Genomic DNA, 20,240 nt, shown 5'->3' on the forward strand with positions numbered 1-20,240 from the left:
CAGGCATTTTCTCTTGTTGTGTCACTTTGTTAATGTGGTTTTAAATGTGATAGGCTATAGCTTAGACAGTAAGTAAGGGATAGTCGACCATAGTTTAGTAATATGATCATTTTAAATGAGGGTAAAAAAAAATATATATATAATCAAAATAAGTCACCAGTGACTCATGTTCGCCCTTTTAGTCAAAAGGGAACATTAGAGATTTTTCTGAATATCAGCTTTAATGGAGCCTGTATTTTGAAGGAAGGTTATATAGTGTGTTATTTGAAGGGGTGGGGTTTTAGTGGGATGAAACATAGAAAATGAAAAGTCCGCTAGTGCCACCAAGTGGTTTGTTAACTCCATGATGATCAACCAGAAGGATCCTTCACCAAAATCTGCGGAGTCTCCGGTACGACGGGCGGGATTGTTGTCCTCAGTGGAATAATTAAGTTTCTCCTTCGCTTCACCAGTCGTACACTTTCCTGGATTATTAATTTACACTGTGTGCTTTTTGTTGGACTCTGTGATCTGAACCAACCTGTGGAAAAAAACTTTTTCTCGCTCCCCAGAAGTGTCATCTTTGTGTTTCTGACATGCTCCTCAGTCGCATTGTTGCAGCGTTCATTTTATTCTTCACAGGTGAGTTTATGAGTCTAAATAATAAGAAAGTATGTGTTTAGTTACTCGTCCAGGTTTGTAGTATTTCACTGAAAATGTGAGTGAAGTAAAAGTATATATGTTTTGCAGGCAGGATGTACCTAAAGTATCAGATTTCCTGTATGGCTGCTACTTTAAAGTTTATCAGAGTTTAACATAAAACTTTAACTAATAGATTTTTCACTATTAGTCAATGTTTGTATTTGTTTTGTGAAATTTTAGGAAACTGTGAAAAGTTTAAAGATTCAGGATTGTATAATCATGTTTTGTTTAAAATCTAATCTGATTTACTGGTTGGTTAGTTTATAACATAACAGTGTAATATATTATTGTATACAGTTCAGCTGTTTTATATATATATATATATATAAATATATAAACGTACAAAATTGCCTCTTTTGCTGTGAAGTAATATGAAGAACTCCAAATGACTTTACTAAGTTTACTTTTTTCTTATTAAAATAGTGTATTAGATTGGTAAAGACATTCAAAGTCACTCAAAAATTCATATCCCTTCTTTGTGTTTGAGAAAAACCTTGATCTCAGCAGAAATAACAACTGTATTAGATGCAGATGTGCTGAAGTTTTGAGGCGACCCGATGAATGCAGATGGTCCTCAGCCCACTTCAGGAATGAAGAGCTGGGATGCAGCTCCTCCACAACATATTCCAACATGCAACTGGCCACAATCCAGTGAAAATGAATTTAAAATAAGCCGCAGTTGAGCTGCCTTCGTCTTCAGGTGCTTCTCTCTGCTTGCTGACCAGGCAGTTTAATTACAGCTCAGCTCCAATCTCTGCCAGTTAATTACTGAGGAGTCCCCCTGTGGGCCCAGAGTGCTAAAGCCTTCATTAATCCTGCAAGATAATAACGTGACCTGACATCCACCCAGAAGCACACATGAGCTCAGATGATAATGCAGAGTGATTGAAGGGACCTTTGTCATTAGAGTACACAAAACCTCAAAGAGGCCATCGCCAAACTACACACCTACGTCTGGTGTGACTCAGTGCTGCTGCATGGACTCGCTCAGCCTGCAGTAGGCATGTCTCTGTGGATGCTCAACATGTGTCTGTGTCTTAGTATTCTGCACCTTTCAGGACTTAAGTATAAAAAGTAACAGCAAGTCTTCGTAACTGTAAGTTAAAGCTTAAAGTTATTGTTAGCAGTACTAATTCTGCAGACAACATATGCCCTTAACTGCTACTTGACGTGGCATTATTATAATTATTATTCTATATATCACATTTTTACAATGTTGTTGCTTTATATACAATTAGTTCAGTGGTTCCCAACCTAGATATGTTGCCCCAGATAACTCTGAGAGGTTTTCAGACCATAAAAGACGTAGGAGAGAAAATAAAATACTAGTTCAGCCTTTTTTTTTTTTTAACTTTTAAATTATAGGTTTTGTTAAGAATTTGATCGGTTGAACTGGTGCGGCCTTAACTATTATTTAAATAAAGTCATGTCAGACGTTTAGAAGGGAAATCTCTTTGGTGAAAATGGCTTTTTAACTGTGTTACACTACAATATTAAGTCAATTAGCTGATTAATTGGTTGTTTTTTTATAAATAAAAATGCCAAATATTTCCCATTTCCATAGATTAGATTCTTTTCTGGACTATCAGTCAGACACGTAAATAGAAAACGTTGGCTTAGGATGTGGAAAACTATAATGGGACTGTTTTCTGACAGCTTATAAATCAACCAATTTATGATTATTGTTTGTTGAATGATGTGGAGCAAAATGTTCAACATTTCTTTTGTAAGTCAAGTGTAATGTAAAAATGTCAAAAGTATCTCATATTTTCACTACCTACCTACTTTAATTAACTTTCCACTATTGCACTGACTTTAACCACATGTATTAAAAAAAAGCTTTTGTAATTGCTGCATACATGATGGCACATGTCAACTCTCTAGCACCTAAAGTAACGTCTGTTGTCTGTCTCTACTTTAGCCCAGCTGTGCAGACCATCAGACTGATGAGTTGTGCTTGTTTATTTCCTCTGTGACTAATTCTCTGTAAGGGGTACTTGGGAAACATTAGTCTGGGAAAGTGTGGAACATTCAGGTCATTATGAGAAAAACGCTGACAATATGTTTAATCCGCACATTGCTGGAACAGTCTGGTGTAGGGTAGAAGAATGGGAAGCATCATCGTAAACAAAAAAAGTGTTAAAGTTAACGTAATTTGGTTAAAAGCAACTGTGCCAGAAAACAGAAAAGGTTGAGCTGAAGCAAAGGAAGCAGTACAGGAACTGACTTGAGGTGGGGGTGGGGGTTGACAGACTGGAAAGTTATAAACATGGAGTCATTTTGGGAATTTCATAAAGTGCCTGAACCACAACTGCAGAGAAAAGAGAATAATAGTGAAAAGGAATTATTGTGCAGAATCCAGGCCAGTACACGAGTCATTCAGCTTATAACATGGAAGGACATGAGTCAGAGGGAACATCTCCAAGTGAGTAATGAAAACATGCAGTCTAATTTGTTATGTGGTATAATTTCTATTATATAACAAAGGCCAGGAAACACTACAGTATAGTAAAGTCTCTGTGCACAAATCTATTTTATTAGTGTCCCCCTAAAAAAACATAATCGTTCTGCCTTTTGCAGGATTTCCATGTTCTGACCCAACTGTCCTCAGCAGTTTCTGTTAGAGCCGCTGATTGTTAATCCAGGTGTCTGTGCACTGGAATGTTATTGAGCTTGTGAAACCTGCATGGAAGTTATGGAAATGAGATTGTGTGGGGGAAAATGATTTGCATGTCAGCCCGCCTCTGCATGGCCTAAATATAACACTCTAGAGTCTTGATACTGAAGCTTAATGAAACTTAATGTTTGACTGACCAGCGAACCATGTTTGACATCTGACTTCTTGGTCACATTAAAATGTTAAAGGTTTGTTTGCTGTTTCCATGTCTGATGATTTTCTGTTGTTTCAGCTACCTCTGGGACCACGGTATATGACAGCTACAACGACTTTGCAGAAGAAGAATATACTCCTCAACTAGACTACAAAGGTGCATACTTTATACTTTAAATACTCCATATTTTGAACATGGTTAGTAAACATAATATTGTGAGAAAATATGTCTGAGCCTGCCTCTGGGTGTAATAGATGTTGTAAAAGATTGGGACTGTTCTTAAGATTTCTGCATCAGTGTGATGATGTCAAGTAATTCATTGGAAAGATACTCCAAAACCTTAAACGCCTTAAATGTGATGTGGTGTAGTACCTTATTTAACACCTTTAGTGCTTAATGCAGATTTGTGTTTGGTTGCTCTTTAAAAACAGACCCTAACTGGTGCCACTCTCCGGGTCTGACCAATGGGGAAGTGACCTGCCACTCCCCTCGTGGAGGGGCCTATAGGAGCACGCTGGGCACCCGCTGTGAGATGAGTTGCGATCGAGGATACCGACTGGTGGGGAGGAGCTCGATTCAGTGCCTTGCCAACCGACGGTGGTCTGGGACTGCTTACTGCAGGAGTGTGTGGAAGTTGAGATTTTAAGCTTGCACAGGATGAATGTTGTAATATTGTGCATTTACCTGATCCTTCTAACAAGCATTACCTTTGTAGCCAAGTCCTAATTTTGATTTATTACGCTATAACAGAGAGTTTCATTTCTGAAAACACATCAACTAGCTATGATGTTGCTCTTGCTGACACGACACTGGGTTGATGTTGAGACTGCGGATAGTAACAGTGGATAGTAACAGTGGATTGTAACCAGAATATAGAAGATCTCTAGCTTTATATTTAAATATAAAGTGTAGATTGGTTCTGTGACTGTTTAGACTCTTACACTGAACATGTTTTTGTGATATTTCTTAAGAAATGCGCTGCCATGTGCTGCCCCTCATCCCACACGGGAGTTATACCTGCTCTCAGGGCTTTATAGTGGACTCCAGGTGTGACTTCACCTGTGTGCCTGGCTATCGCATCGAGGGGGAACACTCACGCACTTGCCAGCATGGAGGGTCGTGGAGCGGAGCACAACCTGTTTGTTCAGGTACATGTTGGTTCACGCACTGTCTATACTATGCAGATCCAAGTCAAGCTAAGCAGATGTTCAAACTCTGTGAGTAGTTTCAGAATTCTGAAAGCAAAGTCCAACAGAGTGAAAAATAACTTGACCTCTTGCGTTGTCACACTTCTAACTGCATTTTAAATGGTTCAAGAGATAGTTGAACTCTACAGTGATGAGTGTGAATGCTTTAGACTGGAGTGTATTGTTGTTTGTTTTATTATTTTGTGGTTGCACTTGATTCTTTTATGGAGTATGTGAGTGGAGGTTTTAGCATTTGTTCTGTGTTCTGTTTTTTGAAATAAATTTCCCCACTAGGACAATAAAATTAGAGTGGAAGTTGAAGTGGAGCACAGTTTAATTTATTGCCATAACATGGATGTAAATTTGTTCAGTCTGTGTTTCTGTCCAGTTTTCCCTCATTCCAACACAAATCCAGCTCCCAGTGTGTCCACTCTGATAAAAACAAGCATACAGTATCTCCTTCTCCTCAGTTTGGATTCTTTGGACTGGATCCAGAACTGTTCTCTTCCAACTGCTGTCAGATTGTTCAGAACAGATGTTGCCATTTACACTGGTTTACCTCCTCTACTGTCTCCAATGTTGTTTTCATCTGTTTATTTCAGATACTGATCCTCCAAAGATCAAATGTCCTCCATCCAGACTCAAGTTCGCTGAGCCTGGAAAAGTCACTGCCGTCGTGACCTGGGACCGCCCCTCTGCCACAGATACTGCTGATAAATCTCTTGAGTATGTCACTTCTTTTCTTTGCTTTCTTCTCCTGTTCATTTTAAAATGGAATTAAAGATTTGGCCTTCATTTGTCTCTCTGCAGTGTAATATTAGTAGGCCAGGAGCCAGGCACCGACTTCAAAGAGGGAGCAAATATCATTCGATACAAAGTGTATGACCAAGCCAGGAACAGAGCGGCCTGCAAGTTTATTATACGTGTTGAGGGTGAGCTGCCGAGTCATCTGTTGTCTAGTTGACTTTTAGTTGAAGAAATCATTCTTATTCTTATTTCCATTCATCCTATTTCCAGTGAGAAGGTGTCCAGAACTATCTCCACCTCTGCATGGCTACCTCACCTGCTCCTCTGATGGGAATAACTACGGTGCAACATGCGAATATCAATGTGATGGAGGATATGAACTTAGGGGGATATCCAGCCGTGTCTGCCAGTTCAGCCGTGACTGGGACGGAAGTGCTCCTCAGTGCGTTCGTAAGTATTTTGTGTAGGTGTATATGTTATTTTTTTAATTTACAAATGGTGAATCTAATGTGGACAATGGATTATTTTCACATATATAAAATTGTGACTGTCTATTTGTAGCAATGGAGATTAAATCGGATGTGAAGACAGCCGCTGCTCTGCTGGATCAGTTCTATGAAAAGAGGAGGCTGCTGATCATGTCCGCACCCAACATATCTGACTCAGACTACCAACTGCAGAACATCATGATACAAGTTAGAAAAAATCTTTTGTTGGCTGGTGACTTTACATCAATCTCTCGTAATAACAGAAGTGTCCAAGGAAGCTTCATAACCAACTAGAACCTCAAACTGTGTTTTCCTTGTTTACTCCAGAAAGCAGACTGTGGATTAGACCTGCGACATGTCACTCTAATCGAGCTCCTGGGCTCCCCGCCTCGTGAGACAGGACGCATTAAAGAAAGTCTGCTTCACTCTGAGGTGATCGAGGGTTTGAGGTAATAGTGAGATACTTCATCACTTATTCAGCCGTTTTATGGTGCGCTCTGAAGAAAATAGTTCATTTAACTGAAGAATTCCATTCTCAGAAAGCTTTATATCACTCACATTCTTATTAATAGTAGAGGAGTTGTTTCTCGTCACTCTATTTAAATGTCAGGAGCCTCTTAAGAAAAAGGCAGCCTCTGTTAGGTTGACTTTAAAAAGAAAAAATCTCAAAAGATTAACAGGGTTTCAAATGGTAACAGGATAGATTCCAGGATCGCAGGGATTTTGATTTAACTAACAGAACATTAATCGTTTAATCGTCATTAAACATCTGACATCGTTTTCAATGTGAAAGAAATTCAACTGTCCACTGCATTGCACCAGATATGGACACCATCATGTAGACATTACTGCGTCTTAGATGAGACAAGGATATAGATTTTTCCACCAACTGTGCAATTTGAGTAAGGGGGAAGCTGCTCACTTTTTCCTGGCTGGAAAATCTCTTACTACCCTTCAGTCTCCACACTGACACACAAATCCCACAGCTGAAGGCAACATGAAGCACATTCCAGGAGTCGAGTACAAAGCACTCTGGGAAATCTGGCAGAAATAACAGTAGACTGGGAAATGTATATATCTGAAAAGCTGAAAAGAAATGTTCTTTAGGGCATATTATCAAAAGGATACAGCCTTACAAAGTAATTCATGTAAATCTGTGACCTTCAGTTTAAAGCTGCACTCATCAATATTCTAATACTTACAATGAATCAGATGACGTTGTATAGATAAGGTTGCAGGTTGTGGTGAATTGCCATTAGACTTCCTTGGCTTAGTTTTCTTTAGCTATATAAGTGTTTTAGTATCTTTTAAATTTGGGGGTTTACAGTGCATAACGTTACGTCATGCCTCCACTTTGTCTATCAACTAGTTGCTGAGCAGTGGTGGGAGAAGTACAGAGAATTTACTTAAAAGTAAAAGTAGCATTATCAAAGAATCAAAATGTACCAAAATACCATGCACCAAAATCACTTACACACATTTTTCAATATATGTGATGATTTAGTTGAGTAAATTGTGGCCTGGAGGCTCAATGAGTAGATCATTGGCCTGGGATACAGAAGGTTCGGGGTTCAAACCCTGTCACAGACACCAGGTGTGTCCTTGAGCAAGACACTCCACGCTAGCTCCCAGGGCGCTGTATGTAGCTGCCCACTGCTCCCCCCAGGGGGATGGGTTAAATGCAGAGGACAAATTTCATCTGTGACAAATAAAGGTGTTTCTTCTTCTTCTCTAAAAAGTACATCTCCCTCTGAAATTAAGTAGAGTGAAAGTATAAATTCAGTAAACATGAAGCTGCAGACTTGCATAATTTGTGGCTTCATCACTATGAACAGCCTAATCCACATTGGTTATTTTTTAAATTTTTATTATATTTGTGACATTAAGGTGTGAGACAGCAGACTGTCCTTTTAATGATCAGATTTCTGTTTCATGTTTCTTTGCAGACAGGTATTCAGAATCTCCAGATTCTACTTCAGCATGGTGCTGTTGGACAAGCTCGGAGTGGACAGAGAGCGCTTCATTACCCCAATGGCATCAGAGGATTTGTTCTCCTACATCGACAGCTCACTGCTGGATGAAGAGGAACGAGAGAGGATGGAGCTCCACAGAGATTTCTGCGACTAATTTAATAAAGCTCTATGGTTGCCACGGTGATATACCCATCTGTATTTCTCACTAACGCAAGACGAGGAAGGAAAAACAACCAGGAAGCAGGTATAAAGGGAAAGCAGGAGGGAAAGGACAAGAAGGCAGTTCCTCGCGTTTAAATGTGATCACTTACACAACACTGAAGTGCTAGCACTGTTTCTTTTACATGAAATCATCATCAGAGAGGCACTGAGGCTGGCACTGATACAGAAACACATCAGTACACAAATATACGGGAACACTAAATACAAATTATCCAAAAAACGCTGTATGAGAACTGCAGCTCCAAAAATGATAAACAACCATTTCTACAACAACTACTGAGGAACATGGTCGGACAGATAATTTAAGAAACCAGATGGTATTTACTCAGTGTAATACAGAGTTGAGACAATCGGACATGTTTTAGGTTTTGATCGTTTTTATTGGGTGAACAGTATATTTTTGGCAACGATGTAAACGTGACACTTGGATGAGACGTTAAAATCTACATTTATATCTGCAAATAGGGAAATTTAAAATAAGGCTTTTTTTCAACTCATATAAATATATATTTTTACAAGATAGTATTGAGTGAAATACAGTGGTGTAGATTAAAACCAAGCACGATTTGTTGGACGGTACACCAAATATTTTGTTTAATAGCCAGAGTGCAATTCTGTACACATTATGACACTGTTTCTGTGCTAAGTGCTGTGCAATAATTTTTATCGTAATAATATATACATTTTGAAACACATTTAATATTGTGTTGTGATGCCTTGGCTTATTTTACACCAGTAACACCAGAGGCAGATGTGTTCAACAGGCCAAATGAACTTTATGTTTTCTTGCCAATCAGCTGTGAGTTTGCTCACTTGAGCAGACAAACTTCTGGTCTGATTAACTTGCAAAATAAAATTAGTCCACAATTTCAAGTTTGTCTCTGGCTCCACAGATTCTCACTGTGTTGAGTGTCTTTTGTTTTAAAGTCCAGGCCTCTGCTGCTGTCCTCATTTGCCCTTCCCCATAGTGGAGCGCAGTGGAAGAGTGCCCTCTGCCCACGAGTCAGGGTACTGCATCATCTTCTCCCACAGACTGACCTCCTCTCCTGCTGAATCCATTTCCACTTCCTCCTTTCCTTTCTTAACAGTGCCTACGGGGGTGAAGTTTACACAGTGAATGCTGAATTTGTGGTGTCTGTTTTTGATAATAGTGTAAAATTCCTTTTACTCAAACTTTATGCTAGGGAAAAAGACATGGAAGCCTCAGATGTGATTCAACAGCAAAATAAAATTTAGTAAGTCTCTGACAAATGCAATTATGCTTTGACAATAAAACTAGTATAGAAAATGAAAAGCTATATATCACCTTTACTCCAGCGTTACATGTAGAGGGGTAGGAGTGCAGCATAAAATTAAAATGGCTGCTCCATTCTCAGAGCCCAAAACATGATCTGAACACTACATTGCATTTAAAGGATGAGTCAAAAATCTTTTTTTAAGTCTGTTTTAAAACAATTGTCCAGTGCTTCTATGAACAGTGAAACACACATCCACCTGATCTGGGTAACGCAGACTGCTGAAGCCTCATATATTATGTTTTCAACACATTTTTGCACAGGATGATGCGTGTTAGGAACCCAACAGAGCAACAGCCCTAACCAGCTGTCACAGATTACAACTATGGCTTTAGAGTATAAACAGCTGAGAATTTACACAGAACTACTGTATACTGCATGTATAAAAGAGCCATCTGGATTTACTGAATTTAGTGTTTTACCTTTGCCAGAGCTGAGGCGGACTCCTCCCAGGAATTCATTGCTCAACATGGCCTCTCTGTCCCACACAGTCAGCTCCAGGCACATCTCCTTCAGCTGCTCCAGAACCAGATCTTTGTACACAAATGTGTGGTTATATTGGGGGTTCAGGTTCTTCTTTACCACTGGAGTCTTCCTCTTGGTGGTTTTTGCAGTCATTGGGAACAAGTACCTGCAGAACCACCAACTCAGAGTTAATTTAAATGCTCCCATAAAACACAGTGAGTGTGTTTTTTAAGAAAAAAAAACAGATAATCACTAACCCTTTTACAAAACTATCTGATGTTCCTCCTGTTTTCATTGCCATCAAATTCTTTGCCTCTTTAATAAGCACATGCAGTTCTCCTCCTTCCTCCGTCACTGCCTTTTTGCCTAAAGAAGAAATAAGAGAAACACTTACACACCCGAACCCAAAGTGAGTTATGTGTATTAAAGAGCCATAACGAAATGCAGTTTTCTTATCCTACTTTTACCTTTGATTTTCTCAGGTGTTGGCTTTTGAGGTGTGACATATTTCAAGGAGATCACCAGCTCTCCTTTGTACTGAGAAAAACTTGAAGCTGGCACAGCAGTGGCTGACTATTTAAAAGAAAACACACTTTATTTAGGACAAATCAAAATACAATAAGGATGTTACTCCTCCTAACTAGGAATGTTCCAATAAGAACAGGTCAGCTCCTTAAATACAGGCCTGATACATCTGATCAGTACTGGATGGCTGGGACTGATACAAAGATCAGTATTTGAGTATAAAACATACCAATTAACAACACACATTTAAAAATATATTCTTACATAAGGTTACTAGAGTCACAAAGAAGTGTGCAGGATATTTCCAACTTACTTGCATCAGCTTTAACTTTTCTGAGAGAGTTTGAAATACTCTAAAAAAAGAATCATGACATCATGACAGCTCTCTGTCAGTTTCAGCTAAAGGGCGATCCATCCTGCCTTTTAGTTTTTAGCCAATCTGCAGGCAATGATCAGACCATTTTCAGAGCAACTTCTGATGAAGTTTGTCTAATTGCCAGAACAATATACTAATACTGCATATTAAATATTTAGAGCAATATTTTATGTGCGGGTTTATTTGCTTTATCTCATACACCACCACAATGATGCACTCCTGCTAATGATTTCAGTCTTATCTGTGTATCTCCAGGTGATGGTGATGCATTACAAAATGCAGCAGTACACTAACAAAGGTGGGGAAGAAGATTGCTATGAAGTTAAAATAGTTATTAACAAAACAAGTTTCTGTATTCAACACCTGTTGCACTGAAGAATAAACAGAGCATAAGAAAGAATGTAAACAGAAGCTTTGTTTGTTTACTAGAAAACTCCACAGGACACTGTAAGTCATTTTCCGTGAGGAGTTCAAATCATTTAGCCTACTCTTTGTGTATAATGAGTGGGGAAAAAAAGACAAACCCAAGAACAAACAAGTACAACTAATTTGCCCTACTTAAATATGTCGTGCAGTTTTTGTTCTCTATTATTACTGTGGATCTGTTTGCCAAAGATGGTTGGTCTCACACAGGCACAAGGATGAACATTTAGATCACAAAGTACACAACCCTGCTAACAGTCACACTATTCCACTATTCTACAGTTGGCAGCAATCCACTGGCACAGCTAGTAAGCATGAGTATAAACAATACAAGGTTTAAATATTCAGAAACTTGACATGGCGCCTTTGAGTTCATCAAGGAAAACAAAGATAACTCTAGTTTCACCTTTGACATGAGAACAGCACACTCCTCTGTTGGGGAGTCAAGGTCTTGGCAGTCCAGAGCGATCTCCACCTCTCCTAAGAATGCGTTGCGGCTGAGGCGACCATGATGCCAGACTGATATCAACATGGAGCGGGTGAACAGGTGTGAGCGGGTGATAGAGTACTGGTGGAAGATGAGAACACAGGTTGGATTAAAGACAGTGATACAGTGATGAAGAGTCCTGCATAATGGTAATGCTGTGGTGCTGAGGGAGTGTTAGATAAAAAACATAGGTAAGTAAAGTAGATTTTATATACGTTATGTTGTATACAAAATCCAAACCTTTAAATAGCTAATTGTTGAGAAATACTTTGTTACACATGGATATGTCCATTTGATTTCCGTATTTCTGTATTGTTTGCCTCTATATTTAAGCAGAATGTACATTGGGAGCCAGGACCAAGGTCAATATTTGACAACAGCTATTCTAATCTGCTCTGTCAATATCAATCCTAAGGTCTCTGTAGGTGTGGTCATTATTTGTAGCAGGCAAGGCACAAGGTCACTAATCAGGATGTGTCATTAAGTCAACGGGATAAGGTCAACAGTACTGCAGTAAAAGAGATGCCAGTTATAAACCACCACCTTTAATGTTTCATTATAGACAGGGTTGATGGTGTTTCTCTTGATGCTGGTCTTCCTTTTGCTCTGACGGGATTTGTCAGGCAGCAGATAACATTTGACATAACTGAAACATAAAAACAGAAAAGTATGTCAAACAGTGTTTCTGTAGCCAGACATGGCCACTGATCTAATTCTGTATTGTCTGACTAAATGTTGTGAAAAAAAAGGTTAACATTCAATTTCCTGTGAAACTTAAGAAATCACCTCTGAGGCCTGTTTATCGAAACTTTGTAAACACAGCAACATGTTATCTACATGGATCAAAACCGTGTTAAGATAATCGAGGGGTGTGTGCAGTAGAAGAATGTGTCTATTTTAGAGCCTCAGTTAACAACATTGCTTAATATGTGGACCAGACTGTGCTACAAATGTTGCGTTTTGCCTATGAGGGATTCACATGACAACTTCCATAAGCTTGGAAAAAGTTTTTAAAATATTTACGGATTGGTAAGCTGTCGTGAGGCGTCACCGTAGGCCAGCCCACGACACTCCTTGATGAAGACCTGGAGGCTCTGGGTGTGTTCATCGTAGCTTGCAGAGTAGATGACTTCTCCGCTCACATCCACACTATCAAAGTCTCCTGCTTCACTGTAAATACTCATCATGCTGCCAAGTCCACTCTGCAGAAACACACATACATCTAACAAGAATAAATAATCATGAACAATTCCTGTGTTTGTTCCGAGTTTCAATAATACCGGATATTGACATTTAGATAATATTTGGACAGACATGCTCTGAAGGCTCAGTGTTGCAGATCACTGTTTTAAAACATTGACTCAAAATGAACACTAGACAGTTCACAGAAATTGAATGAGGGACAAATACAGAAATTAGCAGAGCTCAGGATGTTTCTGTCAATATCCAAGTCCAAAGCAAGAGCATGAAAATCATGATGGCCTCAGATTTGCCTTCCTGAGGCTTTAGTAACTACAGAAACAGTTTGGTTGACTACGTGCATCAGCTGCACTCTTCTTAACTTGCTGGAGGATATCCTGAGGTTACAGATGCTCGTTCAGATTATCTAGCATTGGTTTCGTTCTGAGAGACATAATGAGGTGCTCTATAAAGAGTCTTAGAGGACTAATACAAGCTGTGAGAAAAGTCAATACTTTACCTTTGAGCTATGCAGGCTGGAGGAGCTCGAAGCCATCTTCCTTTTATGAAAGCTAACCAAGCTGTCAATATCTTCATCCTCCTCTTCATCTTCCTGTGACACCAAAGTAAATATTGAGAGGGCTGGTCATATGAACACAGCATGGGATTTGTGTCCCCATTACATAAAATGGGTTAACAGAAATGCATCTCTTCGGTATAAATACATACTATGATCTAATTTAATGCAGAGAAGTTAAAGTTAAAGGGACAAATCTACAACAATCTACACAACAAATCTGAGGCCACTGAAGTTGTTGACTTCTGTAACCACAAATAGGCAAACAGTGACTAATCTAATAAAGTTAGAATGTAGTTACGGTGGGACATATCTAAAATATATTAACTGTAAATACCAGCTTTAACTGTCAGTTCCTAAAATCAGAGCACAGGCTTCTTTCTAGCTTAATCCATTTGGCAGTGCTGCTCAACAAACCACACAGCAGATAATTCACCATGCAGCCCCACTCATTCCCCTTGAAGACAGCCCCTGTAGACCAGAATTAAACTCTACAACATATTTAATTTAAATAATATGCTTCCTGACTGTCAAGTTTTTCTCTGCTAGAAACCTTAACCTGAAGTATACCTTAAACTAATTCATGACCAAACAGTTGAAGTTGTGACTTTTCTGCCATTACTTCACCTTTACATCTAAGCCAGGTACAGAATAGCTCCTGTTGCCCATTGAGGCCTCAGATTTGTCACATCCATCACGCAGGTCCAGTGTCGATACATGCCCTGTAATGAATATACAGATCAGCAATTCTTTCATATGATTTTGGAGGAAAATGTGCAGTAACATAGGCACGCTAACCTGAAGGCTTTATGGCTCGCTTGATGCTCTTCTTGAAAAGTCTGTCAACTTCCAACTCTGGGCTCGGACTGACCTCTTTTACATCCGACACCTTTGGTAGAAGAAAGAGACAGATACAGTCCCAGAAGACAGAAGGATAAAAATAATTTGAGTCTCTGTCCACTTGAAAGCATCTTACAGTATTAGTTTCAGAATTGTGGCCATCAACGCTGACAGTTTCTCCTTTGACTGGGTTGGTCAGACTGGAAGCACTAGATCCTGCCGGGCTGGACCGACCTGAAACGTTTTTCCTCCTGGTCAATGAATAAATTACAATTAATACAGTTAAAATATGCAAGCTTTTACTTTCCAAAAAAACATTTTCTCTTTTAATTTGTGACCCACTGGCATTTTGGCACCTTTGCACTTTTTAATATCATATTCAAGCTACACTTCAAAATCTAAAATCACAAATAAAGAAGACAGGAAAGGTCGTCATTCTTGCTAGAAACAGATTTATATCCAAGTCGGCATGAATTAGAAATTTGGGTTTGTGGGTAGTGTTTTCCATTTTAAAATAAACAAAGGTAAGTTTACCTTGGTTGATCAGGGATCACTTGGTCAGTGTCATTCTCAGTTCTACTGCTACTGATACTGGCATTTCCTACAGAGTCTGTATCACTGCGTGGCTTTGACCCAACTTCCTGCTTTGACTCAAACGATTCCCTTGAAGCAACTGATCCTGAATTCTCACTCGACTCACTGACAGAAAAAAAGGTGACAAAACGTTGTGATATTGTTAATGTGTGAACAAGGACATGTCTAAAACTGACAAAACTAATGTAACAACTGACAAACCGTTTGTCAGAGGTCTGATTTTTCTGCCTGGGCCGGGGCACAGGAGTAGGAGCATCTGGATTTATTTCAGTACTTCTTAACAGCACTTCCCCTGTTGTCTCACGCTTCTTCACTGGAGGAACAAGAGTTAAATCTCATCAATGGATCATGCTACTGCAGTTTTAAACCATTATTTTCTTCCACTGTTAAACTGAGACACCATTTCCTTTTGGCCCAGGCTGGCTGTTGTTTACATTCCTAGGTGAACAGTTGATACCCACTTCCTCTTCCTGTTACTCACATGGCAGCTTCTTTTTCAGAGAGACCTTCACCAGGTCGTGTCCAGGCGTGGTGGAGAAACGGTTGACCCTTTGATCGAAGAACCAGTCACCTGTCCTTTTCTTTAAATCCCTGGAATCCAATATAAATAGAGACCTAAACTGTGGAACATTTATACCTATTCAGCAGATAAATGCTAAATAACAGAAACACCCTCTGTATAATTATTACAGTATTTTAGCAAGTCACGGAAGAGAATGAACAAAACAGCTCTTACAACTCTTTCACACACACGCTGCACAGCCAGGATCCATTGGGGAGGACTGTTTGGCATTTGCGGCACACATGGTGGTTGCACACCTTACACTGAGTGGAGAAAAGACTCAGCCGACTCAGAGGCTCCAGGCATCGGCCACAACTATGCTGACTATAGTTTCCACTGCTACGTTTGGCTCCTTTCCTCTTTACATCCAACAACTCTGTCTTCAGCTTCCTGTGATGAAAACATGACATAAAATACACGTACAGGTTTTGTGTTTTACACATACAGTGAGTGAAGCAAACAGTGGTCAGTCACTGAGAGTAGAAACAACCAAAATGTACATAATACATCGGATCTTGTACTTAATAATAGTGTATGCCTGAATCAAGGGCAATACTTCTATTTTCCTCCAGGAAATCATGACACACTTCTCAAAACACTAGTCTAAAGCATCTTGGGTAGTGTTTAAGAAGCACTGAGGTTATATACCCAACTCGACCGCTAACAAGAAAGCAAATCATACAAGACATTGGGTCTGAGTGGGATATTTCATAGTTAAAAGTGATCTCAGCAATGTGATTGATATTTCTAAACCACCTCAAACATATATTTGACATTTATTAGTATTCACAAATCCTAACGTGTACATTAAGCTAATTACATCCAATGTATTGCAGTTTAATTCTAACAATATAACATACAATATTGCATTAGCTTACTTATTTTATTATGTTTATGATTGATAGGTGCAATTAAGAGGAAGTGCTCTCTTCTCACCGCACACGCTGCTCCTCAGCCTGCCTCAGCGCCTCATCCCGCCGCAACACCTCCAGGATCAGCTCTCGTTCAGAGTCGGACAAGAAGCCCACATTAATCATGTCAGTACCCTGTGGCATTGTGTATTCAACTAAAAGCCCTTAGTGAGGGTTAACGGGTTGAATCCAATCACTGCTGCATCGAAAAGATCCGCTGAAGACGACACAGATTTGAAGAGATTTAACAAAAATAAAACGTATAGAAGTGAGCAGCACAACCTAAGCAGAGCGCTGCAGTAAAAAGAGGAACTTGGTGACTTGATGTCCTGCAGTGATGAAGACACAGACAAGTGGAGAAAGCCGTGCGGTCTTAATCAAATGACTGGTAGACAACCGAGTGACCTTTCTCTCTTCCTGTTAGCCTCCATGCAGTGAAGCTTCAGCTGCTGGTATGCAAGAATCCTACTGTATAAATCTTCCCTGCTGGAGGTGGGTCATTAAGATGGCAGGCAAACAAAAGGCATTCAGTACCACGACATTAGATTTATCAAAATCTCATTGCAGATATGTACAGAAACTTATATCTTTTGGAAAACAAGTGTTGCAGGTCTTGTCCTTGTATTTAAAAATAGATAAAACTTCAAAAAAAAATCCATCAGTCAAATATTATTTTCCATGGGAATCTAGAAAAAGCAAACTGAGACTGACCATTAGTCATGTTTTCCATTTTATGACAGGACAGGATCGGATAGCTTTCCAAAACCGATAAATAACTAAAAGAAACCAAGACTTCCATGGGATTTGAAATCCCACAGTGAGCCTCCACCAGGGTGAAAGGTTGTTTTAGTGGGACTGGCAAAAACAACATGAACTTGGCCATCACATGAGGTTCCCACCCTCTAAGGACACAGAGAGCCGGGTGGAGCTCTCTCACTTAGCCATTTACTTAAGCCTAACATAAAGCTTGTCATCTGTAATGAAACTTTGAGCCCCAGGTGTTATTTAAATAGCCTCAAAAGAGGTTTCAGTGAGGGGAAAATGTGCATGTTAAGCAGTTAATTGATGGGAAAGCTGCAATTCTAAGCTGCATGCATAACCGGAGACTTTTTTCCTCATTGTTTGAATGCCTGGGGCCAACTAACACTGCAGGAGTTCAATAATACCTGCAAGACAACTTCTCTTCAAGGAAATGGTCTGTGCATTTGTACCAGATGGGAAAGTCATAGTGTACTAAATGAAACAACTCTTTGCAAACAGTTTTTTACTACACTAACATTGTGTTTTGTAAAATGCAAATGACATAAATCCTCTGGGTTGTTGCTGATTTCCAATGCTACTCACTATAGAGCAGGTTTAGCATCTGTGAAACACTATTATTATAATAACAGACTTTAGCAAATTAGCATTAAGTTAATAAAACATGCTCAGCGACTCCACAGGGTTTAAAAACGTGAATTATCAATTTGAAACAAGGCTGCAGGACGGCATATGTCTAATAAAGTGTGACAGGACGCTTGTTATCGTGTTTACAGTGTTAAAAGTCTTATTTTGATAATTAGCTAAACAGATGCTAACAGCTAGCGTTACGTTACGTTACTGAAAATCAAATTAATGCTAACGCTAATCCCCAATCAGCTGATGGCATCTTTAGCTTTTCATCCACTAAACATGCAAACGATTTGAGGATTTATTTATGTGTGTGTGTGTGTGTGTGTGTGTGTTGTTGTTGACTCGTTTAAATACAGCTTCTTCATCTAATTAAAGAAAACAGCGCACACCTGTTAGAAGTCGGCTGCGCTCCGCTACACGCTCGATCGGCGAGAAGCTGTTCCCGTCTCCAAACGGAGAAGTGGCTAAAAAGTAGTTAGCAAGTCGAGCTAACAGCGTCTTCACATGAATTAAACTGCTGTTTACCTGTACACACGTTTACTCGCCCCCAGTATCAGCCGTCTCCATAACCGTGCCGCTCTCCTTCCCGTCTCCAAACTGTCGACTCTGTGCGCCGCAGCTCGTCCCGAGTCCCGGAAGATGAGGGAAGTTTGCAGCAGGAGCGCGTCTCCACATTTTCCACGACAGGTGCGTTTCCTTTGCTCTATTTACCAGACGAGAGCTTGATGTGGAAAATTAGAAGTTCTGTTCCCACTTCCCCTCATCACTTTGTTTTAAACATAATATTATAAAAAAAAAAAAAACTGAAAACGTGGAACAAAACAAAAGGGGGAAGTGCAGAGATTTTACACAAAAAGACAGTGAAAGTGCAGTTATGTATTAAAAAAATACAGAAAACAATCTATTGGGAATGAAGACACACTTCACATATCATCAGCTTGGTTTCTATTCTAAGTAAAACTACAGTACTTTACTCAAGTTATTTCCAATTTACTTTATACTTAAACAAATATGAAGTACAAACTGCAAAATTTCAACATTTACTTTCATTTAATTTAGGTTTAGGTTTATTACAATTCATAGTGTAAAACTTTATTTTTCCTTTGTTCTAGTATCTGTATGATTAAAGGATTACAGTAGTTCTTCCACTAGGTTCTTTACATGGTGTGACTGTGTAGTTTCCTGTTACACACTATGGCACTATTTGATGTCAGGGTGTATGCAAAGTGATAACTTACAAAAACAAAAAGAAAAAAACCCCAAAACAAACAAAAAATGAGCAAATAAGCAAATGATCACTAGGCCTATAAATATCTTTAAAGGCACAGCAGAAATAGAAAATAGAAATAGACTATAAGGTATAAGGCCATTGTAATTCCATTTTATTGTAAAACATAATACACCTTCCTCCCAGAAATGATTTAATCACACTTCCCCACCTTCACACTAGAATTCAAAACTTATGAGTGTCTTTGTTGATTATTGAAGACTAAACTATGTAGTTAGTACATTGCAATTTTCAGTTCTTATTAATTGTGCATGTCACTGAGAATGGGTAGAGGAGACTTCACTAGGATGAAATGCATGAGCTGTTACTAAGACACATTTTATGCTTTCAGCTAGCAGATAAACAAGAAACCTGCTGGTCCTTCACAAGCTCTTAGAATTGCTCTAGTGCTCCTTGGAAGAGATTAATACTGGAAGGATGAACACCGTTCGTCTAGAAGATATTCCCTTATTTGGCCCCAAAATATCCCATGTTTGTTGAACTGGGTTCAGACCCGAGGACCATGAAGGCCATATCATATGATTCATATCATTTCTATATTCAGTTAATGCTTTTCATGGTAATCAAGGTTCACTGACCACCAAGCATGTTTCAAGGATACATGCAGTGTTACAATCATAGCAAAAATGTTTCTATTCATAAGGTGTCCTATTAAATTATTAAACTTGTATTAGCAAAGATAAAGTGCTATTGGAAGACGGTACTAATGTTTGCCAATGATAGACCTCTGTACATTTATGCAAATAAAAAAAAAACTGCTGTTTCCAGCTAAAATAGTGATTTACAATCAAATTAGTTTGAGTTTATAAAATCCGCTTTGCTTCAAAAATATGGTCAAGGCTCTATGTCTGTTGAAACGTTTGACTAGTTGTGAATATGGATCTTATACTTTCAAAGGTCAGAATGTTAGATTGAAATACTTTTGGGTGTTCCTGTAAATAAAAGTAAGTAAAACATAACAACGATGTTACTTTAAGCTAAGCACCTAATCCCAGTGGCTAACAGATAAGACTGTGGTTGCGGTACATTTGGAGTCTTTCCAGGTGTGATTAAACTTGCACGAGTATGACGGAGGGTGTTTCTAAAAAAACAAAACAAAATTTATGGTCAGAGAACCAGCCCTGGATAAATAGGTCTATAGAAACACTGCAGCAGCTGATTTCACCAACTTACGCACTTAATAACTACAGAAACTGA

General features: G+C 39.1%; 2 protein-coding genes across 2 annotated transcripts; one reads left to right on the plus strand and one right to left on the minus strand.

The window, feature by feature from the left end:
• The first annotated feature begins 349 nt into the window (after positions 1 to 349).
• On the plus strand, positions 350 to 9,002 carry srpx2 (sushi-repeat containing protein X-linked 2). The gene is made up of 10 exons (XM_026357757.1): positions 350 to 621; positions 3,591 to 3,668; positions 3,944 to 4,135; positions 4,484 to 4,660; positions 5,302 to 5,425; positions 5,510 to 5,631; positions 5,717 to 5,896; positions 6,008 to 6,141; positions 6,262 to 6,383; positions 7,881 to 9,002. Exons 1-10 carry the CDS (start codon positions 576 to 578, stop codon positions 8,059 to 8,061), a joined length of 1,356 nt encoding a protein of 451 aa, XP_026213542.1. The 5' UTR covers positions 350 to 575; the 3' UTR covers positions 8,062 to 9,002.
• On the minus strand, positions 8,489 to 18,418 carry sytl4 (synaptotagmin-like 4). Its single transcript, XM_026357756.1, has 17 exons — positions 18,281 to 18,418; positions 16,389 to 16,580; positions 15,627 to 15,842; positions 15,372 to 15,481; positions 15,092 to 15,203; positions 14,831 to 14,995; positions 14,433 to 14,547; positions 14,255 to 14,345; positions 14,084 to 14,178; positions 13,400 to 13,492; positions 12,724 to 12,902; positions 12,244 to 12,346; positions 11,620 to 11,781; positions 10,357 to 10,462; positions 10,147 to 10,255; positions 9,847 to 10,055; positions 8,489 to 9,220 (listed from the first exon to the last, which is right to left on the minus strand). The coding sequence occupies exons 2-17, from the start codon at positions 16,505 to 16,507 to the stop codon at positions 9,078 to 9,080; spliced, it is 2,127 nt and encodes a 708-aa protein (XP_026213541.1). The 5' UTR covers positions 16,508 to 16,580; positions 18,281 to 18,418; the 3' UTR covers positions 8,489 to 9,077.
• Between the last annotated feature and the right edge of the window lie 1,822 nt (positions 18,419 to 20,240).

The sequence above is a fragment of the Anabas testudineus genome, chromosome 10 (genome assembly GCF_900324465.2).
Source record: "Anabas testudineus chromosome 10, fAnaTes1.2, whole genome shotgun sequence".
Taxonomy (NCBI): domain Eukaryota; kingdom Metazoa; phylum Chordata; class Actinopteri; order Anabantiformes; family Anabantidae; genus Anabas; species Anabas testudineus.

Bases quoted from the DNA above. Each gene is read 5' to 3' on its own strand.
- srpx2 (XM_026357757.1), top strand. From the start codon at position 576: ATGCTCCTCAGTCGCATTGTTGCAGCGTTCATTTTATTCTTCACAG. The intron at 5,632-5,716 runs GTGAGCTGCCGA...TCCTATTTCCAG, and splicing joins GTTTATTATACGTGTTGAGG to TGAGAAGGTGTCCAGAACTA. The intron at 5,897-6,007 runs GTAAGTATTTTG...GTCTATTTGTAG, and splicing joins AAGTGCTCCTCAGTGCGTTC to CAATGGAGATTAAATCGGAT.
- sytl4 (XM_026357756.1), bottom strand. From the start codon at position 16,507: ATGCCACAGGGTACTGACATGATTAATGTGGGCTTCTTGTCCGACTCT. The intron at 15,204-15,371 runs GTGAGTAACAGG...TTGTTCCTCCAG, and splicing joins TCTGAAAAAGAAGCTGCCAT to TGAAGAAGCGTGAGACAACA. The intron at 13,493-14,083 runs GTGAAGTAATGG...TTGGTGTCACAG, and splicing joins TACCTGGCTTAGATGTAAAG to GAAGATGAAGAGGAGGATGA.